Source organism: Gymnoscopelus braueri, assembly GCF_963280865.1.
Source record: "Gymnoscopelus braueri genome assembly, chromosome: 24".
Lineage (NCBI taxonomy): Eukaryota > Metazoa > Chordata > Actinopteri > Myctophiformes > Myctophidae > Gymnoscopelus > Gymnoscopelus braueri.
The window spans coordinates 30088843-30112321 of record NC_137626.1 but is presented as its reverse complement, the minus strand read 5'-3'; the positions used below and the strand labels follow the sequence as shown (position 1 = coordinate 30112321).

The window sequence follows — 23479 nt, the reverse complement described above, 5'->3', positions numbered from 1 at the left end:
GACGTGGCGGCCTCCTCAGTGGCGCACGCAGTCCTGGGCGTGGCAGCCTCATCTACTTGAGGTGCTTTTCTCCTCCTGATGTGATCCTGTGGGGCTAACGATCTGTTGGGTCTCTGGGAGCAGGGGGGCCCTGTTCCCTTATTAGATGGTTGGTAGGTGACGGACCTTGTCTTCTATTAGCTGAATAAGGCAGACTTCGGTCTGTCAGTGTCTCTTTTATCTCATCCCTTGTGCCGTGTCCAGGCCCGGTGGGCCTGGGCGTCCCTAAGGCAGGGGCCCGCCGTGTGCGGGTCCCTGAGCCAGTAGGGGCACGTACGGTTTTTCTAGGGGTACGATGTTTTTAACGCTTCCAGGGGGTTTATAGATCCCATAGTGAGTGTCTCACGACTCAAAACGAAGAAGAACTAGAGGTTACGTAGGTAACCCCGGTTCTTTTAGTTTAGGAGTGAGACACTCACCAAACACCCCTTTGTTTCGCCACTGCGAACAGAGGACCTGTGTGAAAGAGGAAGTTGACGTCACGGCCGGCGCCTCTTATGCCCTCTGGTGGAGGGGAGGGCATGGCCGGTCACGTGACATACCCTCTAGCCCAATGAATGGTCCCCGGGAGCGTATTGTGTTGCTCTGTACTCATCGCCAGATGGCGCTGTTTCCCATAGTGAGTGTCTCACTCCTAAACTAAAAGAACCGGGGTTACCTACGTAATCTCTAGTTCTCCAGTTCTCTCTCCTCCTCTCCCAGGCAGCTGAGGCCTACTTGGTAATTTTTTGTCTGATGCCAAGCTGTGTGGCCCTGGCCATGTGAATTGGTGAACAGACTCTAGTCAGACCAAGAGAAGAGTGGATTCTGTTTATAAATTTACATTTTGAGGACACAAGGACCACAAAGCAAATGCTGTGATCATCTACTTCCTCCAGGGACCGTAGCCTAGCTCTGGCCTCAGATGATAATGAGTGTGGCTCATTCATCAAACCTCTGCTTTGCTGACTAATGTTCTGCATTTTTATTTGTTCATTGTCGTCCTTTGAAAAGCACAGTATACATTTATTATGGTTGTGTATGATTTTCTGAATAGGAAGACATTTTTTTATTAATAAGTGACTGGTGAGAACTTAGGCGGTGCAATTATGGTTTGACCCCAAAAAAATTGGAACAAAAGGTTTCTCAATGGTTTATTGTAGTATCAGGTGTACTTAATAACATATCAAAAGTCTACCAAAATCGGACCACTAGAAATGTAACATTTTCAAGATGGCCGCCGCCAGTTCCTTAAAAGACCATTACTCCTCCATTATTCATCCTAGACAAGTACTTTTGGTGTCTAACCCTATGTTTTGGTGATCTAGGAATCCAATTAGCTTATATAAATTACAGTGAAGTGATTATACGTACAATTATATATTAAAGCAATTGGTTATAAGCATGTGTAACAATGTAATTGGACAATTCTCCCTTTTCTACATGCCATAAAGCCCAGGATTGGTGAATGCATCACCTATACATGTAATTCACATTCTGTTGAAGCTTTCAAGATTTATTTTGATACCAATAAGGAATACATTAATTATTACTGGGTGGTACTGGGACATTTGTAAAAACATGGCTGCCAAGTGATATACTGGGAATATTACACAAATCTTGGAAGAAATTCCTTACAGAGAAATGTCTTCACGAATTTGTTTGTAAAGGTGTCTGGTTCCCAAACTGGGGGTCCCCCAAATGATTTTGGGGGGTCCCCAGATGGTTAGCTTAATGTGCAACATTGTTTTCTCACTCAACAGTAAACAAACCAACATACAGTATAAGTGTATACAGGGTATCTGCACATTTCTAAAGTTACTATTTAATCACTCTTACGACTCAATATTATCTCAAATATTAGGTAAGAAAGAGGCAAATATTGTGAAAATAGACGATGTACAAGCTCACAACGCTACACTCAGTAGGAAAAAAATTAACACGTGTCTGGTCTATGGGGAAGATGGACTCCTCAGCGGGGATACAGTGGAGAGAAATGGCCCCTCATGGGCCTAGAGAGGGTGTACAAGTCAGTACAGAGCTATCACAACATGTATCCAGTGTCTTCTACTGGGTGTCTAGGCAGGGGTGGTGGAGGAGTGTGGCGTGGATAACGTGCAGATGTGCTTGTCACAAACATCTCTTTATTCCTGAGACTTGTAGTTGTGTGAGGTTTTAGTGCAAAATTAATTTCACATGTCTTTATATTGTGATTGGTACTGCTGGCAATAAGCTTGAACCTTTTTTTCTGGATAATTTTAACAGCAAGAAGGTACGTATAGGGGACAGCCCATGACGCCCTGGGCTCCAGTCTCCCCATAGACCTCCACGCCCGACCTCCACGCCCATAAGGGGCTGTGTCCCTGCTGGGAATATTAATGCTCAGCCACCACCGACTCTCCTGTGAGCCAGTCCGATATACACCCTTGTCTGCCTGACACACAGTCATGCACCACCACGTGGAGGTCTTACAACCACCACTATGGAGGGGGCCGACCCTCCTCACTACCTATGCCCACTCACAAGCACCTATCACATACATAGGGACACGACTGTCTACCTGACACAGTCTTGCAACATGTGGAGGTCTTACAACCACCACCACTGGGGACTGTCCTCACTACCGAAGCTAACTCAAGAGAGGCTATCTCGGGAGCCACTTGGGACCAGTGGGACTATCCAGTGAGCCAGGCGACATAGGGACACTCCTCTCAGCCTCACGCATTAGCTAAATTCCAATACCTTAATTTCTGCCTCTTCCTCACTCCGTCCTCCAGCGTGCCGTGACTTAGAAATCGTTTGCATCCCAAATGCTAATTTGCTTTTGGAGGAGCTGAGAACGAGGACAGCGAAGGCTCCCTTTGCCACTTGGAGTGAGATCTGGCAAAGATACAAGTTTATCTATCATGTATCGTTTGCAGAACTGTCTTCGTTGAAATGGCGTATAATTTCTGTTGGAGGTTTTGCACGTCGGACATGGGGGAGAGAAGAAGCTCAGGGTCTCCTTGGCTCCTAACTTTGCTCTTCTGCGCTCCAAGTGCCCAGGGAGCAATCCAGTGACCCCCATACTCCCCTCTACCCATCTGAGGGGAACCCTAGGCCCACTAAACTCTAGACCGGCCCACCCCCCACTATTTAATGTTTTTCAAAATCTTGTGCCTACAAGATGACACTGCGCTTGTCCACGAGAAAAATAAATGTTCTTGTGTATATAGGGGAGGAGTTATGAAGTTCCTGTGGGGTGGGTAAGGGGAGGGGTGCAGAGAGATTGGTTCATAATGCAATAATGTTTTGGGGAGTGGGGTGTATAGTCAAAGACAAATTTAGTTTGGGCTAAATTTGATCCACAGAGCTATCCAAAACTTTTCGATATTGAAAACAATACTATCTATCAACTGATAATATTCTCTGCCACCACCTTCTGAATTAGCCTACTGCAAATTATGACTATTAGTTTTGTTATGTTTTGAGGATATCCTGTTCCAGTAAAAAAAAAAAAAAATTGTTGGACATTTATTATATAATTAGTTAAGTTAACTTGAAACGGGTGACCATTTCAGAGGGTTTTAATAGGGTCACAAACAAAATATTGGATTTCACAATTATCTAATTGTATCTCTGCAATTTGGACAAGTCCAATGGATTCCTAGGCCCCCAAAACATAGGTTTAGACACAAAAAGTACTTGTCTAGGATAAATAATGAAGGAGTTAGGCTGTTTTAATGATTTTTTGGGCATCTTGGACGCCATCTTAAAAATAACACATTTCCAGTGATCAAACTTTGGTAGACTTTTAGTATGTTATTCAGGACATCACATACTACAGAAAACAGTTGAGAAACCTTTTGTTCCAATTTTTTGGGGGTAAGGTGCTTTTTTTTTCATATATGCACCCGCCTAACTGGTGAGTTTCTGGTAAGAAACTGGCTCCTAATGATCTTCATTTTTGTTTTTTTGCCTGCCCTCTTGTGGTGCCTTTGTGGAGCCCATTTACCACAGCAAGTGAAACAATAAAAGCACATGCTTTTTCCAATACATACATTGTCCAGGTGAAAGCCAATATCTCTTATTGTTAACTGTTCCACATTCCATCCAGCCACGTATGAGAAAATGTGGAGAATACAAGCCAAAGTAGTTTTCAAACTGTGAGAGGTAATGTGGATTATGACATTGCTATACTGTGCATACTGAGTGTGCGTACGCACAAACAGAACAAGACAAAGACACACTTTGCCCACATGACATATTTCTCTAATTAGCAATTACTTGAAAGTACAGCAAATGAAATGTATTTCAATTAAATAAAATCCCATCACATTTCACAGCTATAGGGGCCTACACAGTAAGCAAAGAAAAGAGCCTACTCTCTGTCCATGGTTGGAACTACACCACAGGGTAGTTCTGAGACCCCCCTCCTCCTCCTCCTCCTCCAATTGGAAGCTCCAGAGAGCATGTTCTAGCAGCTGCTTTGGGACAACAGTCCAGAGAGCGTGTATGTATGTTGAACCGGAAGAGTTTAATTCCCAAATGGGATATCCGCCATTCAAAAATAAATGTAAATGTGACACCCAATCTTATGAGATTGTTCATACTGACTCTCATAAGAATAAACTAAGCATATGATAGCGTTCTTTCAAAATGATAGTAACACAAGTCCCTTTGTTGACAAAATCAATATACCATCATGATTTGTGTGCATGGGTATCTCATTTGAAACAAGCTTAATGCTTTATGAGCCTTCCAGTTTAGTAACTTTAGTAGACCTGGTATTGTGAATTTGTACTTCCATGTACTGTTGTTCTCATGTCTTACTAAATAAAGTACATCAATCAATCAATCAATCAATCAATCAATCAATCAATCAATCAATCAATCAATCAATCAATCAATCAATCAATCAATCAATCAATCAATCAATCAATACTGTCACATCAGGTGATTTCCCTGAAACTGTCTCTAGATGAACGTACACAATCTGTCCAGCAGAGGCCGCTGTAACGCTGCTCACCCCTCAGTGCCAGTAGCAGCTGCTGTTAGGAGCTCAACTGAACCTAAACATCACTGACCACCATTAATATGCATCACTATATCTTAACCTGGTTACTGATCTGTCTCATATGTACTGTAGGTGAATACTGAATATAATTATGTACTTGAATGACTTATTAAAGTATTAGCAAGACACTTTAGTCTACATCTAAAGTTTCACTTTCATTTAACAACCTGTAGTGACTCAAGTTCACCTAGCAACAGCATTTACTGAATTTCTATTGGTTGTAGCCTAAGTTGCGACCTGCGCACATTAACATTACACACTGTAAAGTTTTGAGCAGCCATTTGATCAGAGCTTTCATCTCAGACGGTGGTAGATGAAGTTTCAGTCAAATCATAAGAACAACAACTTCTCAAACTTTTACATTTTCTAATATTCTAATCTAAAGATGAAGGCTTTCACTGTGTTGTTGCTCTGTTTTTACACCACATCTGCAGGTAAGAGTTTTAACTCAATAACTTATTGTAACAGGTTATTATTACAACAGCTCACATGGAAGCCTTGATATTTTTGGCCATTTGTTTTGACTTTTGTATGAGTGAGATTTGAACTTGATTGATTGATTGATTGATTGAAATTTTTATTAGGCAAAAGAATGTAAAACAACACAGTTACATTTATAATGCTTTTGACTAAAAGGTCCGGCCAAAAAAGTCCTTGCGGACTTGTTTCCGTTGGGGTCCTTGAACTGTGTCTGTGACTGTAGGTATGAATACGTAGGTAGCCTATGTTAGTGTGATTTTGAGATATGCTATCCCCCCCTTTGCTATATGCTGTATGTGTTACTGTATGTGTGACATTCTCACACATAACACTATATGACAGACGGTAACAAATCATATTGTTTCTGATGGGATCCTCGCATTCCTCAGGTTTTATTATTATATAGGTGTGGTATTATATTTATTATTTTACGGTGCAATAATACCTTAATAATTTACCTGAGGGTAAATAATAATAGGACAAATGTTCTGTCAAACAAATCATCTTAGGCTAAGTAAATACACTATATATTAAAAACAAATGAAAAAATGTTTGCTCTTTTTCAGCGATTCATTCCTATAAGTACATTGTTACTACCAGCACTGGTTTGAGTGAATTCCCTGAGTTTGTGTCTGTGAAACTCCTTGATGATGAGGTGATGGGATACTTTGACAGCAACATCAACATCTATGTGAACAAACAGAGCTGGATGGAGAAGCTGGGACAACAGTATGTGGAGGATTCGACAAATCAACTTAGAGGAGTTGTACATGTCAGCAAATTCAATCTTGGGGAGGCCATGAAGCGGTTCAACCAATCAGACGGTAACACTAACCTGAAGCTTTACTGTATTCATTACTGCTCTCCCTCTACACACACTGCTCTATGACTAGTGTATGTTAATATATTGTAATGTCTATAGACTAGTATTGTACAATATACTGCTGTCTATAGACTATAGTGCATGTTAATATATTGAACTGTATATGTAGACTATAGTGTATAATATACTGTACTGTCTATAGCAGTGGTTCTCAAAGTGGGGTCCGGGGACCCCCAGGGGTCCTTGAGTAGCATCAAAATCAGTTTAACAACTTTAACCCTATACTGGCTATTTGAAAATAGACGATCTGCAAGCTAACAACGCGCAATGAGCTTGTAGCTTTGATATTAAAAAAAAATCTTGAATACATTTGGAATATTGCTCATATTCAAAACATTTTAACAACACAAATCTTGTGCAAGATATTTTCACATGGGGGTCCAATTATTTGAGGGTCCTTGACATCAAAAAGTTTGAGAACCACTGGTCTATTATGTTAATATGTTAATATATTGTCTAGAGTAGACCAGTGGTTCTGAACCAGTGGGTCGGGACCCCTAGGACCCCTAGGACCCCACATGATTTTGGGGGGGTCCCCAGATGACAGTAAAGTGAAAATTTAAGTACTTTTAAGACCTTTATAATACCTTAAAACGGGGAGGGGGTAGTAAATAAATGAAATGAAAAAAGATTACTGCATCAAAACTTTAAAGTAATCAACAAACTGGTCAAACATTGGCCAAATTGTCAAATAATATAAGAAAAGGGCAAAACGTTTTGAAAATAGCCGATCTACAAGCTCACAACGCCTCGCAATATTTATCTGTGGAACCGAGTCAAACTAAATGTAATGCCTCAACTAGGCAACTATAATTCCAAGTGCTTGTCAGGGTGGGGGGGTCCCCAGTTCAAATATGATTAGTTTGGGGGGTCCCGGCCTGAAGAGGTTGAGAACCACTGTTCTAGACTAGTGTATATATATATATATATATAGTGTGTGTGTGTGTGTGTGTGTGTGTGTGTGTGTGTGTGTGTGTGTGTGTGTGTGTGTGTGTGTGTGTGTGTGTGTGTGTGTGTGTGTGTGTGTGTGTGTGTGTTTGTTTGTGAACTGTAGCAGGATGTGGTTTAATTCACTGTCTGTCTGTCTGTCTGTCTGTCTGTCTGTCTGTCTGTCTGTCTGTCTGTCTGTCTGTCTGTCTGTCTGTCTGTCTGTCTGTCTGTCTCTCAGGTGTCCACATCGCACAGTTCATGTATGGGTGTGAGTGGAATGATGAGACTGGAGACACTGATGGTGTTCTACAGCATGGTCATGATGGAGAAGACTTCCTCTCATATGACCTGAAGACAGAGTCATGGGTCGCTCCAAAACCACAGGCCTTCATCACTAAACTGAAATGGGAACAAAACACAGCTTTGATGGCACAGGTGAAGTACCTCCTGACCAGTAACTGCATTGAATGGCTGAAGAAGTATGTGACCTATGGAAACAAGACTGTACAGAGAACAGGTACATCATGATGTGATGGAGTTGTACTTAAATAAATATGTTAAGATGTAGTAACATCACTATGAGAACAACAGTGAAGAGCTACAACAACATGATGTGATGGAGTTGTGGGTTATTATACAGTAGTTAACTGAAATAAATATAAAAATTAGGCTTTACAAGAAAAAAACTATAACTAACTGAAACTGTATTGTGTGTTTACAAAACTAACTAAAACAAACTAAAATCATAGAGAAAATGTCCTTAATTTTAGTCTTTGACAATATTTCGTACATACTTAAGACAATATTTTGGGTCAGGATACATGGATATGTGGATATGAAATCATATTTTTCAGTATATTTAGCTGTGCCAGTTTTAAGCCCTGTTGTGAAAGATTTTCAAAATCTTCAAAACTAGTGAAAATCAGATCTACAAGGTCACAACGCATCACGTTGTGAGCTTGTAGATCTGCTATTTTCAAAATTTTTCTGAGCTGATTGAATCTCACCCATGATTACCCCATATTAGAACTACAATTCAAAACAAAAATTCAAAACGAAATAAAAACTAATACAAAATGCTAACCTAAAATAACCTATAGAAAGTTTTACAAATATGCTACTATGTAGTATCATTACTATGAGAAGGTTCAAAGGTGTTTTATTTTCATGAAATACAACAGTTGTCAAATCAAATCAAAGTCGACAAATCCTGACCACTAACAAAATATATTTTTCTCTCTCTCTCTCTCTCTCTCTCTCTCTCTCTCTCTCTCTCTCAGAGCTCCCCTCTGTATCTTTCCTCCAGAAGACTCCCTCTTCTCCAGTGAGGTGTCACGCTACAGGTTTCTACCCAGACAGAGTCATCATATTCTGGGCTAAAGCTGGAGAGGAGCTCAGTGACAACGTGGACCCTGGAGAGCTCCTCCCCAACAATGATGGAACCTTCCAGATCAGTGCTGACCTGAACGTGTCTTCAATCAAACGTGAAGACTGGAAGCATTACAACTGTGTGGTTCAGCTCGGTCTGGATGTCAAAAACGACATCCAGACCAGACTGGACCCAAACCTGATCAGGACCAACCAGAAGAAAGGTAGAGATAAAACACATGTTGTCACAGTTAGATGTTGCCTGTCTTCTATGTCTTGTATTTCTATGTGTCATGGTTATGTCCTAGTTTTCATAGTTCTATGTTCTTGTCTTCCCCAGCTGTATCTCATTTGTAAGCACCTCTCATGTGTATATTAGTCTTGTTCCCTAGTCAGTCCTTGTTGGGTCATTGTTTGGTGTCACATCATCATAATTTTTTTTGTGATGTCTTATCTGTTAACCTGTATTAAAACCTACCAGGCTGTCCTGTATTTGGGTTCTCACCACACCTGCATGTGACACATGTACTTGTTCTTCATGAATTTTGTTTCATTTTTATTTATTCTATCTGTTGTTCTGAGGTTTTGTGGGACATACAGCTTCTGTTATCCAGTTACTGTAGGTTGTGATTTCATGTTATTTTGTGACTCTTCATGGTGAACATATAAACATTTAATGAGGATTATTTACGCATGAGAAATTTTTTTTTCTTCTTGGATTCAGTTCATGAAATGAGTCAGATGTGATGTTAAGGTATGAAATATTTTTCTGTCTTGATGCAGGAGGATCTTCTAGTGTCATCATCAATGCTGTAGTTGTGGGTCTGATTGTTCTAATTGTTGTTGGTGTTGGTGTTGTTGTTGGACGGCTGCTGAGGAAAAGGTGCAAACCTGGTAAGTTTGCATGACGACACATCAATACTGCTCTGTTTGAACAGCACAGCTTCTACAGGACACGTAGAGACCACACAGCTATTATACTTGAATAATAATAATAACAACAACTACAATAATATACACTGATATTTCCCTTGTATTATTTTACAGTGTTACCTCTAACTCACTCCTAATATCCTTTATCTTTTCTTCTGTTGTCAGGATTTACTCAGGCTAAGAGTAAGTGAACACAGAATGTAAGGTTGTTCATACTGAACATGAGTCTCTTCTATTGTTCATACATGTATTTGTTATTTGCTGTTTTCTCAGTTTAATGTAAAATGTCTCTTTGCAGCTGATGAAGACTCTGGTGAGACATGAAGCTCTGTTCAGCCTCACACAACCTGTAAGTGTCTATGTGTACGTTATTGATGTGTATTTCTTTGTAAACCTCAGAATAACTTAGTCTGAGCTTTATTGCAGAGTTACAGAGAGTGACGGTTCAAGCACATGCTCTTCTTCAGACTGAAGAAGAGCATGCAGGCTTGAACCGTCACTCTCTGTAACTCTGCAATGAAATGTTGACAAAGCGAGCTATTGTGTGTGGCTCTACTTTCTACTTTTTGAACTCAGTTCACTTCAAGGCCAGCACCTGCTTCTAAGAGGTTGGATGTGCGCTACTACCTTTTGATCCTGACTCCATGTATGACAAGATTTCAGTCCAATCAATGTGTGTGTGTGTGTGTGTGTGTGTGTGTGCGTGTGTGTGCGTGTGTGTGTGTGTGTGTGTGTGTGTGTGTGTGTGTGTGTGTGTGTGTGTGTGTGTGTGTGTGTGTGTGTGTGTGTGTGTGTGTGTGTGTGTGTGTGTGTGTGTGTGTGTGTGTGTGTGTGTGTGTAATATGATAGTATTAAATATATATATATATATATATTTTGCGCTACATGATTTTACTGTTGAACTTCTATGGTTGTAAATTCAGTTACATCTGTAATACAGTTTGATAAAGAAGTGATCCGTTTTACATATTTGTTTAAGATGAGGCACTTAGAATTCTGTCTCCATGAGAAACAATACCAGTTGGTCATTTATTGAATACATAATCATTGTGTTTTGGGGGGACATTGTAATTATTCTCTGTCAAGATTATTGTGTAGCTTGACTCTGTTGTTCTCAAGTCCATCTTTTCTGTTTGAAGGAGTTGGAGAAGTTGTTTTCATGAATATCATTTGTGTTGATTTCAATAAGACTTCATGAGCTAATTTATGCTTTATGTGAAGTTTTTTTCAACAGACTGCAGGTGTAAGCTTTTCTTTTTATAATGTGGAATATAGATACCTGCCCCAGTGAGCTTTACACCATAGTCAGACTTGATGACTAATGGTGACGCTTGTAAATATTCATGAGATTTTATAATATACTTTTTATTTAATTTTTTTACTTTTTAGCATTACTGCTTCATTATTAGCCTACTAGCTAGATTTGTGTAACAGTCCGTTTTTTAAGACCCATTAAGAAGTTTTCATTCATGATATTTTTCTTTTTAGTTGTGTACTTAGAGTAATTTATATTAGTGAGCTAATCCTCATTACAATAAACAGCACTGTGATCCCTACGACTAAATTGATTGATTTATTGATTTTAACGATCATGTCAGTTTTGTGAGATTTGATATGGACCGGACCGGTATCATGGATCACAGACCCCCAGCAGAGACCTCAAACCCAGCGAGAACCACTGCTGTAAATACAGAGGAGGCTCCCACATATTAGATATTTTATTAACCTATACATTTCATTTTAGTAAATTGTCTATGGCCTTGCGACCCACTTCCCCCCAAAGGCCCCCTGAGAGTCAAGGGTCAGGGCTAATCCACGCCAAAAATAAATACAATTCCTGGATGACGGTGCTCCCCTGAGGTTGGTGCCCTGTGCTGCAGCACCTAAAGCCCTTCCATTATGCGTTATCTGTTAACCGGTAGCTTTTCGCTGGAGTTCAAGCCGTCAGTCATTCCTATTTGAAAATGGTAAAAGTGTGTAGGCTTTATAGTGGTGGGAAAAGTAGGTTAATCATATGTTTTACTTAAGTAAAAGTAGCAGTACCACAATGTCGAAATACTCTGTTACAAGAAAAAGTCTGGGATTCTAAATTTACTTGAGTAAAAGTACAAAAGTAATTGGTATCAAATATACTTAAAGTACAAAAGTAAAAGTACTCATTATACCGTACTTCCCATTTCACAAGTTTTCGAATGTATAAAAATCTTTTGAAAATAGCAGATCTACAAGCTCACAATGTGTCGCATCGCGATGCATTGTAAGCTTGTAGATCGTCTATTTTCAAATGTCCGAAATGTATGTAGAGCTTAAGTGGTTAATGTGTGTTTTGTAATAATAATCAAAATCTACAAAGTAACAAACTAAAGTTTTCAAATAATTGTTGCAGAGTAAAAGTATAATATTTGCCTCTGAGATGTAGTGGAGTAGAAGTAAAAGTAGTCTACTGAAATTTTTAAATACTCCAGTAAAGAAAAAATGCCTCAAAATTGTACTTAAGTACAGTATTTGAGTAAATGTACTACTTTACACCACTGCTCACAGGCAGGCAGCATACATTAAAATGTATGTAATATCTCATTCTAGAGCTAAACCCGATCTGATATAGCTCGGGATCTAGCCCGAGCTGATCAAGCCCAGAACACATTGCACCTGCCTGGGTAGAACCCAAATCTGGCCCAGCAAGAGTGTAATAACCCTGACACTGAATTATATGTTTAAAGAATTACCCCAAAATGTCCACTCCTTTTGTTGTCCTCAGTATCTAATTACTAACATTATGAACCAATGTTTATAATGGTTCATTTGTCTGAAGGAAGTCAAACAAAAATAAGTTTTACTCTTATAGTCTACCTGTAAACAAGATGTAACTATAAAGTACATTGAACCTTGTTCAATATTCTCGGTCAGATAAACACAATCACTTAGCATTTTTTAATGACCATCATGATATAGCCTGCATGGTTTTCAGCATTTTCTCTGTTGAATATGTAGGCTATTAAGCTTGTTGTAGCTTGTAGGCTATGTGCACATCTATTTACCCCATTTGTGAGATTGTGACCACTGACCAGCAGTTGATGTTCATTCATGCTGGTGATAAATGAAAGCAATAAGAATAGTAAACTGTCAATTTATATTCCATGTAATAGGATGTGATATCAAGAACAGTGAACACCAATAATGTGAAACCTCAAAAGTAGGTTCAACTTTAAGAGTAGTGTGTTCTTAATATCTTCATTGGCTGATGCTAATGTACATAAAAAGTAAAATATTGGTTTGGCTCCATTCAAAATATTTATCAGTAGCCTACACAAGTATATTGATCTGAATTTATCTGAATAGTGTATTCAACAAAGCAGAAGTACCATGATATTATGGTACTTCCCTGTTTCCCATGTTTCCCTGTGTACTCAGTTTTTGAAAACCTATCCCCCATGTTTTTGTGAATCCATCCAAAGGGCGCGCTCCCACCAAGAGTTGGCTGGCCGCTGTTAAACGCAGGTTGTGCGCGGCCACAGTTTTTTGCAGCCAGAGGATTCTAAAAAACGGGAGTGTCGCGCCTGTCACTCACTTTCAGGAGCCTCCCCGTAGACCGCACCGCCTGTGCCTGCTGCCTTGAGCACCATGTTGCTTCCTGAGTCTTGAGACGGTCCGCCTTCGACTCACCCGATTGGACAGAGGGAGAAAATCAGCGCCTGCCTCCAGCAGTTTTATGCTTAGTCGCGGAGAGCAGATAAACGCAAGGTCTGCGCGACTAGCGGAAAAATCTGCTCTTGCGTGAATCAACGCATTTGCATTGACAATGCATTGGCAGATTCTGCAAACAGCGGCCAGCCAACTCTTGGTGGGAGCGCGCCCAAAGAGAACGTTTCCAAAAGTTTATTTTTATTTTTTAACAAAACACATTTTAAGCACTAGAACATTTTTGAGGAGTGGACAATCCCCTTCCAAATGAGGGGTTTTCTTGTGTTTTAAAGTGAAGCTCTAAAACTCTATCCTGGGCAGACAGGAGTGCACGTGGTTAACCCATCATACCACTGTCAGGCATCCTTTCTGAATACATTTAGAAAAAAAGTCCCATGCTCTTGCCTCTTTGCAGGGGATAGCGGTGACCCCAGAAGGAGAAGGTTTCGTACGGGAACAACGGCCCGGCAGGAGATAAGAAAGTACCAGAAGAGCACTGAGCCACTGCTGAGGAAGACATCCTTCATACGCTTGGAAAAATTTTAAACTTCTTTTTAATGCATCACTGCAAACCAAATCCTATTCGGGACATTAACCTGTTCAATCCGGGGACGTCTTTGGGCTATTCAAAAATAGCAGATCTATTGTCGTGGCACTATGAGCTTGTATATCTGCTATCTTTTTCTTTTTTTTGACAAATCGTGTAAATGTGTGCAAATCATTGAATATATACATATTTTAAAGCGAATGCTTCTGGGGGGGTCCCTGGAACAACATATTTTGAGATGGGGTCCGCGGCCAAATACATATAATTTTGGGGGTCCTTGACATGAAAAAAAAACAAAACACTGATTATATATGTTTTATCAAAAAACTGTTAGGATCTAGAAGACATTTGTAGAATCCCCCAGAAGCAAAGATTTGAGTTACAAATGTTCAGCTTTAAAACAATATTCAATGATTTGCACACATTTAAAACGATTAAAAAAATTATTAAAAAATATATATGTATAAATAAAATATAAATATATATCTGACATTCCTTATCGTTTCAGGTTAGGGAGGTGTGCCAGCACTTGACCAGCCACCTGAAGAGATGGCATGCAGGTCTATGCTTTTTGGGGCCTACAGGAAGCAAGACAAATTATACTTGATATGTTTTGCACCTTTCCAACAATTGGTATAACAAATTGACAGTGCCTCATCCACAGTTCTCTCTCCTCCTCTCCCAGGCAGCTGAGGCCTACTTGGTAATTCTTTGTCTGATGCCAAGCTGTGTGGCATCCATGCCTGGCCCTGGCCATGTAAACAGACTCTATCAGACCAAGAGAAGAGTGGATTCTGTTTATAAACCTACATTTTGAGGACACAAGGACCACAAAGCAAATGCTGTGATGATCTACTTCCTCCAGGGACCGTAGCATTTTTATTTGTTCATTGTCGTCCTTTGCAAAGCACAGTATACATTTATTACGGTTGTGTATGATTTTCTTAATAATAGGAAGACTTTTTTTTATTAATAAGTGACTGGTGAGAACAAATGTAAGAAACTCGCTCCTAATGATTTTCATTTTTCATTTTTTTGCCTGCCCCCTTGTGGTGCCTTTGTGGAGCCCATTTACCACAGCAAGTGAAACAATAAAAGCACATGCTTTTTTCCAATACATACATTGTCCAGGTGAAAGCCAAGATCTCTTATTGTTAACTGTTACATTCCATCCAGCCACGTACGAGAAAATGTGGAGAATACAAGCCAAAGTAGTTTTCAAACTGTGAGAGGTACAGTGTGGATTATGACATTGCTATTCTGTGTATACTGAGTGTGCGTACGCACAAACAGAACAAGACAAAGACACACTTTGCCCACATGACATATTTCTCTAATTAGCAATTACTTAAAGTACAGCAAATGAAATTTATTTCAATAAAATAAAATCCCATCACATTTCACAGCTATAGGGGCCTACACAGTAAGCAAAGAAAAGAGCCTACTCTCTGTCCATGGTTGGAACTACACCACAGGGTAGTTCTGAGACCCCCCTCCTCCTCCTCCTCCTCCAATTGGAAGCTCCAGAGAGCATGTTCTAGCAGCTGCTTTGGGACAACCATAGATATATGTCTATGGGGACAACAGCCCAGAGAGCGTGTCCGTATGTTGAACCGGAAGAGTTTCATTCCCAAATGGGATATCCGCCATTCGAAAATAAATACATACGATTCATGTGACACCCAATCTTGTGAGATTATTCATACTGACTGTCATAAGAATAAACTAAGCATATGATAGCGTTCTTTCAAAATGATAGTAACACAAGTCCCTTTGTTGACAAAATCAATACCATCATGATTTGTGTGAGTGGGTATCTCATTTTAAACAAGCTTAGTGCTTTATGAGCTTTCCAGTTTAGTAGACCTTGTATTGTGAATTTGCACTTCCATGTACTGTTGTTCTCATGCCTTACTAAATAAAGTACATCAATCAATCAATCAATCAATCAATCAATCAATCAATCAATCAATCAATCAATCAATCAATCAATCAATCAATCAATCAATCAATCAATCAATCAATCAATCAATCAATCAATCAATCAATCAATCAATCAATCAATCAATCAATCAATACTGTCTCATCAGGTGGTTTCCCTGAAACCGTCTCTAGATGAACATACACAATCTATCCAGCAGAGGCCACTGTAATGCAGCTGCAGCTGCTGTTAGGAGCTCAACGGAACCTAAACATCACTGACCACCACTAATATTCATCACTATATCTTAACCTGGTCACTGATCTGTGTCATATGTACTGTAGGTGAATACTGAATATAATGATGTACTTGAATGACTTATTAAAGTATTAGCAAGACACTTTAGTCTACATCTAAAGTTTCACTTTCATTTAACAACCTCAGTGACTCAAGTTCACCTAGTAACAGTATTTACTGAATTTCTATTGGTTGTAGCCCCAGTTGCGACCTGCGCACATTAACATTACTGTGTTGTGTTGAGCAGCCATTTGATCAGAGCTTTCACCTCAGAAGGTGGTAGATGAAGTTTCAGTCAAATCATAAGAACAACTTTTCAACTTATTTTACATTTTCGAATATTTTAATCTGAAGATGAAGGCTTTCACTGTGTTGTTGCTCTGTTTTTACACCACATCTGCAGGTAAGAGTTTAACTCAATAACTTATTGTAACAGGATATTATTACAACAGCTCATATGGAAGCCTTGATATTTTTAGTTTGAGGCCATTTGTTGGGACTTTTGTCTGTGAACTGTGTCTGTGACTGTGTAGGTATGAATACATAGGTATGTTAGTGCGATTTTGAAAAACACTATATTGCCTGGAAGAGGTTTAAAAGTCTTTACAATTATTTTGCCAAAAACTGACTATGCCAGTAGGCCTTTAAAGGGGAAATGCTGAGCTTTAGTGTTTTGTTTGTTTGTTTGTTTTAGTTTTTTAAATGGTGACAATTTATTGCATTTCTTGAAAATCACCTGCTGTATCAAGAGGGTTAATGAGAACTTGAAATAAGAATGTTATTGAGCATAACAGTAATTACAAATTGCAGGGTTTTACCCCCCTTTGGGTGTGCATTTGTAGTCTTGTATAACTGTAAAACCTAATAATAACCTTAATAATAATAACCTTAATAATAATAATAATAATAATAATAATAATAATAATAATAATAATAATAATAATAATAGGACTAATGACTAGATATTTGTTATTAAAGGTATGACTAGACTGCACTGATTTTAAAGATGTGATCATGGATGAATGCAATTAGGCTATTCTAATTAGCATTGAGTAATATGATAAGTAAGACAATTTGGGACACAGATGTCCTGTAAAACAAATTATCATAGGCTAAGAAAGAAAACTGTATTTTAAAAACAAATTAAGAAAATGTTTGCTCTTTTTCAGCGATTCATTCTTCTAAGTACATTCAAACTACCAGCACTGGTTTGAGTGACTTCCCTGAGTATGTGGTTGTGACCCTCCTGGATGATGAGCTGATGGGATACTTTGACAGCAACATCAACATCTATGTGAACAAACAGAGCTGGATGGAGAAGCTGGGACAACAGCATGAGAAGGATCAGACAGATATATATAGAGGAAATGTACATGTCAGCAAACACAATCTTGGGGAGATCATGAAGCGGTTCAACCAATCAGACGGTAACACTAGCCTGAAGATTTACTGTATTCATTACTGCTCTCCCTCTACACACGCTGCTCTATGACTAGTGTATGTTAATATATTATACTGTCTATAGACTAGTGTATGTTAATATACTGTACTGTCTATAGACTAGTATATGTTGATATATTGTACTGTCTATAGACTAGTGTATGTTAATATACTGTACTGTCTATTAAGCGTGCCAACGTGTCGTCACCACGGGGGGCGAGGCATTGGGCGTGGCATTTGGCAATGTTAAGTCAACCTGGTTTTTACCCCTCAAAGATGTCCGCAGCTACCAAAAGACACTTGTTGACGCCCCTTTCAGGATTTTTGGCACGCTCTATAGACTAGTGTATGTTAATATACTGTACTGTATATAGACTAGTGTATGTTAATATACTGTACTGTATATAGACTAGTGTATGTTAATATACTGTACTGTATATAGACTAGTGTATGTTAATATATTATACTGTGTATAGACTGGTAGTGTATAATATACTGTACTGTCTATAGCAGTGGTTCTCAAAGTGGGGTCCGGGGACCCCTAGGGGTCCTTGAGTAGCATCAAAATCAGTTTAACAACTTTAACCTATTTGAAAATAGCCAAATCTACAAGCTAACAACGCGCAGTGGTGCGGCGAGTCGCGGTGTGGCACGTTGTGAGCTTGTAGCTCTGCTATTTTCAAAAAAATCTTGAACAAATTTGAAAGATGGGGGTATTTTCACATGGGGGTCCGCAGCCAAATACATTTTTATTTGAGGGTCCTTGACATCAAAAAGTTTGAGAACCACTGGTCTATTACTGTCTAGACCAGTGGTTCTCAAACTGTGGGTCGGGCCGTCCCCACATGATTTTGGGGGGGTCCCCAGATGACAGTAAAGTGACAATTTAAAGACTTTTAAGACCTTTTTAATACCTTAAAAGGGGGGGGGGGGGGGCGAAATGAAAAAAGACCATTACTGCATCAAAAGTAATCAACAAACTACTAGATAGATAGATAGATAGTTTTATTTCTGTGTCCTGTGCCCAACCCTCATGGGTTTATAAGACACCATTTTACGCTTACAGTACATCATGTTTTACAATATATTCACATCATACATTCAATTATATCTCAGAATTATACAGAGTGTTCTGTCTTCTCTCCCAAGCTTGACAAATAAAACCTGCCACAACAAAATCTCCTGTAACAAAACATATCTCAAGCTTTTCATAATCATCTAACTCAAGGAAATCACAACAAATAGAAGACATCTTACTAACAAATACCTCTCTTAAGGTCCTTGCACACTGGTGCGTCTTTTCGTTGCGTTTTATTTTTTTTCATTGTTTTTTCAATTTTTTTCATTGTTGTAAAAAAAACGCAACGAAAAGACGCACCAGTGTGCAAGGACCTTTATATCATCATATTTAGAGCAGTAAAACAAAAAATGAACCTCATTTTCAATTTCACAAAACAAACAGTATCTCTCTTCCTCTGGAGTGGCATTAAACCTGCCAGTCTCTAAAACTAATGGTAATGTTCCCGAGCGTATTTGTGCACAGAGAGATCGTTGTCTTTGGCTTAAATTATACTTCACATAAGGTTCTACAATGTACCTGTCCTTTATGAGACAATAAGTTTGCAACTTAGGTTTATACCATATATCACTACACCATTTTTCTTTATACCTGGAAAACATTGTTCTTCTAATTTCATGAACATCACATAGTAGCTTATTTTGGAAAATAAAAAACAAATCATTGGAATAGAATAAAGATCTCAATTCCTTTGTTCTACTACTGTAAAAACTTTGATTCACTGTCTGTCTGTCTGTCTGTCTGTCTGTCTGTCTGTCTGTCTGTCTGTCTGTCTGTCTGTCTGTCTGTCTGTCTGTCTGTCTGTCTGTCTGTCTGTCTGTCTGTCTGTCTGTCTGTCTGTCTGTCTGTCTGTCTGTCTGTCTGTCTGTCTGTCTGTCTGTCTGTCTGTCTGTCTGTCTGTCTTTCTGTCTGTCTGTCTGTCTGTCTGTCTGTCTGTCTGTCTCTCAGGTGTCCACATCTATCAGAAGATGTCTGGTTGTGAGTGGGATGATGAGACTGGAGACACTGATGGTGTTCTACAGTATGGTCATGATGGAGAAGACTTCCTCTCATATGACCTGAAGACAGAGTCATGGGTCGCTCCAAAACCACAGGCCTTCATCACTAAACTGAAATGGGAACAAAACACAGCTTTGATGGCATACTTTAAGCACTACCTGACCATTATCTGCATTGAAGAGCTGAAGAAGGATGTGACCTATGGGAACAAGACTGTACAGAGAACAGGTACAACATGATGTGATGGAGTTGTACTTAGATAAATATGTTAAGATGTAGTAACATCACTATGAGAACAACAGTGAAGAGTTACAACAACATGATGTGATGGAGTTGTCAGGGTTACTATACAGTAAATAACTACAACTAATGAAATGACAAAACTAACTGAAATAAATATAAAAACGAGGCTTTACAAAAAAAACAATAACTAACTGAAACTGTATTGTGTGTTTACAAAACTAACTAAAACAAACTCAAATCATGGAGAAAATGTCCTCAGTTTTAGTCTTTAACAATATTTCATACATAAGACTAATATTTTGGGTCAGGATACTTGAATCCGTGAATATATTTTTAGCTGTGCCAGTTTTAAGCCCTGTTGTGAACGATTTTCAAAAATCTTCAAAACTAGTGAAAATATCAGATCAACAAGCTCAAAACGCGTCACACTGTGAGCTTGTAGATCTGCTATTTTCATAATTTTTCTGAGCTTGTTGAATCTTGCCCATGATTACCTCATATTATAATCAAAACTAAAGCTAACACTGAAACTAATAAAAAAAACTAAACTAAAATTCAAAACGAAATAAAAACTAATACAAATTGCTAAACTAAACTAAAACTATAGGAAGTTGTACAAATATGTAACTATGTAGTATCATTACTATGAGAAGAAAAAAAGGACGGGTACAACATGATGTGATGGACTTAGATAAAATGTATCTAAGTACAAGTACTATTTAATTTTAATAGTAACATTACTATGAGAAGGTTCAAATGTGTTTTATTGTGATGAAATACAACTGTTCTTAAATCAAATCAAAGTCGACAAATCCAGAACACTAACACAAGATTTCTCTCTCTCTCTCTCTCTCTCTCTCTCTCTCTCTCTCTCTCTCTCTCTCTCTCTCTCTCTCTCTCTCTCTCTCTCTCTCTTTCAGAGCTCCCCTCTGTATCTTTCCTCCAGAAGTCTCCCTCTTCTCCAGTGAGGTGTCACGCTACAGGTTTCTACCCAGACAGAGTCATCATATTCTGGGCTAAAGATGGAGAGGAGCTCAGTGACAACGTGGACCATGGAGAGCTCCTCCCCAACAATGATGGAACCTTCCAGATCAGTGCTGACCTGAATGTGTCTTCAATCAAACATGAAGACTGGAAGCATTACAACTGTGTGGTTCAGATCTATGGGGTCAAAGAGGACATCCAGACCAGACTGGACCCAAACCTGATCAGGACCAACCAGAAGAAACCAGCTGATGAAGGTAGAGATGGAAAAAAAATACATGTTGTCACAGTTAGACATTGTCTGTCTTGTCTATGTCTTGTATTTCTATGTGTTATGGTTATGTTCTAGTTTTCATAGTTCTATGTTCTTCTCTTCCCCAGCTGTATCTAATTTGTAATCACCTCTCATTTGTATATTAGTCTTGTTCCCCAATCAGTCCTTGTTGGGTCATTGTTTGGTGTCACATCATGTTAGTTTGTTTGTGATGTCTTCTCTGTTCACCTGTATTAAAACTCCCAATCATGGGTTTTGATCGCTACCTGCCTGGCTGTCCTGTATTTGGGTTCTCACCACACCTGCATGTGACACATGTACTTGTTCTTCATGCATTTTATTTCATTTTTATTTATTCTATCTGTTGTTCTCCTTGTGGGGCTTTGTGGGACATACAGCTTCTGATATCCAGTTAGGTTGTGATTTCATGTCATTTTGTGACTCTTCATGGTGAACATATATAATATTTAATGATGGACATTATTTACGCTTGAGGAATGTTTTTTTCTTCTTGGATTCAGTTCATGAAATGAGTCAGAGGTGATGTTAAGATATGAAATGTTGTTTTTCTGTCTTGGTGCAGGAGGATCTTTGAGCGTTGTCATCATTGCTGGTGTAGTTGTGGGTTTGATTGTTCTCATTGGTGGTGTTGTTGGACTGCTGCTGTGGAAAAGGTCCAAACCTGGTAAGCATGACGACACATCGATACTGCAGTTTGAACAGCACAACTTCTATAGGACACGTAGAGACCACACAGCTATTATACTTGAATAATAATAATAATAACAATAACAACAACTACAATAATATACACTGATATTTCCCTTGTATTATTTTACAGTGTGACCTCTAACTCACTCCTAATATCCTTTATCTTTTCTTCTGTTGTCAGGATTTAGTCAGACTAACAGTAAGTGAACACAGAATCTAAGGTTGTTTATACTGAACATGAGTCTCTTTTATTATTCATACATGTATTTGTTATTTGCTGTTGTCTCAGTTTAATGTAAAAATGTGTCTTTGCAGCTGATGAAGACTCTGGTGATGCTAGTGGCATCGCTCTGAAGACATGAAGCTCTGTTCAGCCTCACACAACCTGTAAGTATCAATGTGTACGTTATTGATGTGTCAGAGTGCCGTGTTGTGTTATTTCTTTGTAAATTTCAGAATAACTTAGTCTGAGCTTTATTGTACAGTTACAGAGCGTGACTGTTCGAGCCCATGCTCTTCTTCAGAATGAAGAAGAGTATGCAGGCTCGAACTGTCACTCTCTGTGACTCTGCAATAAAATGTTGTCAAAGCGAGCTATTGTGTGTGGCTCTACTTTCTACTTTTTTGGGCTTTGGAGAGACAGTGAACAACAACTCATCATCCAATCCCACCTGCAGTGAAACTGTGTGTGTGTGTGTGTGTGCGTGCGCTCGCGTGCACGTGTGTGTGTGCGTAATATGAAATATCATTGGATAGCTGTGTTTTATACATTTTGAGCTACATTATTTTACTGTTGAACTTCTATGGTTGTAAATTCAGTGTGATAAAGAAGTGATCCGTTTCACATGTTTGATGAGGCACTTAGAATTCTGTCTCCATGAGAAACACCGTGATACCAGTTGGTCATAGATTGACAACATAATCATTGTGTTTTGGGGGGACTTTGTAATTATTCTCTGTCAAGAATAGACTGCATGTTGTTCTCAAGTCCATCTTTTCTGTTTGAAGGAGTTGGAGAAGTTGTTTTCATGAATATCATTTGTGTTGATTTCAATAAGACTTTATGAGCTAATTTATGCTTTAAGTGAAGTTTTTTTTCAACAGACTGCAGGTGTAAGCTTTTCTGGTTATAATGTGGAATAGATACCTGCCCCAGTGATCTTTACACCATAGTCAGACGAATGATGACGCTTGTAAATATTCAGGAGATTTCATAATAATATATTTTTTTGCCTATTTCTTTTACTTTTTACTATTACTGCTTCATTATTACGAGCTAGATTTGTGTAACAGTAATTCTTTAAGACATTAAGAAGTTTTCATTTGTGATATTTTTCTAATTAGTTGTGTACTTACAGTCATTTATGTTAGTGAGCTAATTCTCATTACAATAAACAGCACTGTGATCCCTACGACCAAATTGATTGATTTATTGATTTTAATGATCATGTCAGTTTTGTGAGATTTGACACGGACCGGACCGGTATCATGGATCACAGACCCCCAGCACAGACCCCCTTCCTGGGGGGGCCCTGAAGGTCCCCAGGAGCCCTTGTCAAGGCCTCAAACCCAGCGAGAACCACTGCTGTAAATACAGAGGAGGGGCCCACATATTTGATATTTTCTTAACCTATAC

At 38.9% G+C, this 23479-nt stretch overlaps 1 protein-coding gene across 1 annotated transcript; it reads left to right on the top strand.

Annotated features, from left to right (window-relative positions):
• The first annotated feature begins 5085 nt into the window (after positions 1–5085).
• Positions 5086–23255, top strand: LOC308080571 (uncharacterized protein). Its single transcript, XM_080422465.1, has 13 exons — positions 5086–5508; positions 6121–6378; positions 7606–7884; positions 8648–8959; positions 9519–9629; positions 9834–9851; positions 9967–9981; positions 17284–17541; positions 19581–19859; positions 20795–21115; positions 21716–21817; positions 22025–22042; positions 22159–23255. Exons 1-13 carry the CDS (start codon positions 5460–5462, stop codon positions 22203–22205), a joined length of 2067 nt encoding a protein of 688 aa, XP_080278591.1. The 5' UTR covers positions 5086–5459; the 3' UTR covers positions 22206–23255.
• The last annotated feature ends 224 nt before the right edge of the window (positions 23256–23479 follow it).

What these genes read in the sequence shown, in the direction of transcription:
- LOC308080571 (XM_080422465.1), top strand. Translation starts at nt 5,460, where the DNA reads ATGAAGGCTTTCACTGTGTTGTTGCTCTGTTTTTACACCACATCTGCA. An exon ending in CAAGACTGTACAGAGAACAG is followed by an intron (nt 19,860 to 20,794) that starts GTACAACATGAT and finishes TCTCTCTTTCAG; the next exon opens with AGCTCCCCTCTGTATCTTTC. An exon ending in GAAGAAACCAGCTGATGAAG is followed by an intron (nt 21,116 to 21,715) that starts GTAGAGATGGAA and finishes GTCTTGGTGCAG; the next exon opens with GAGGATCTTTGAGCGTTGTC.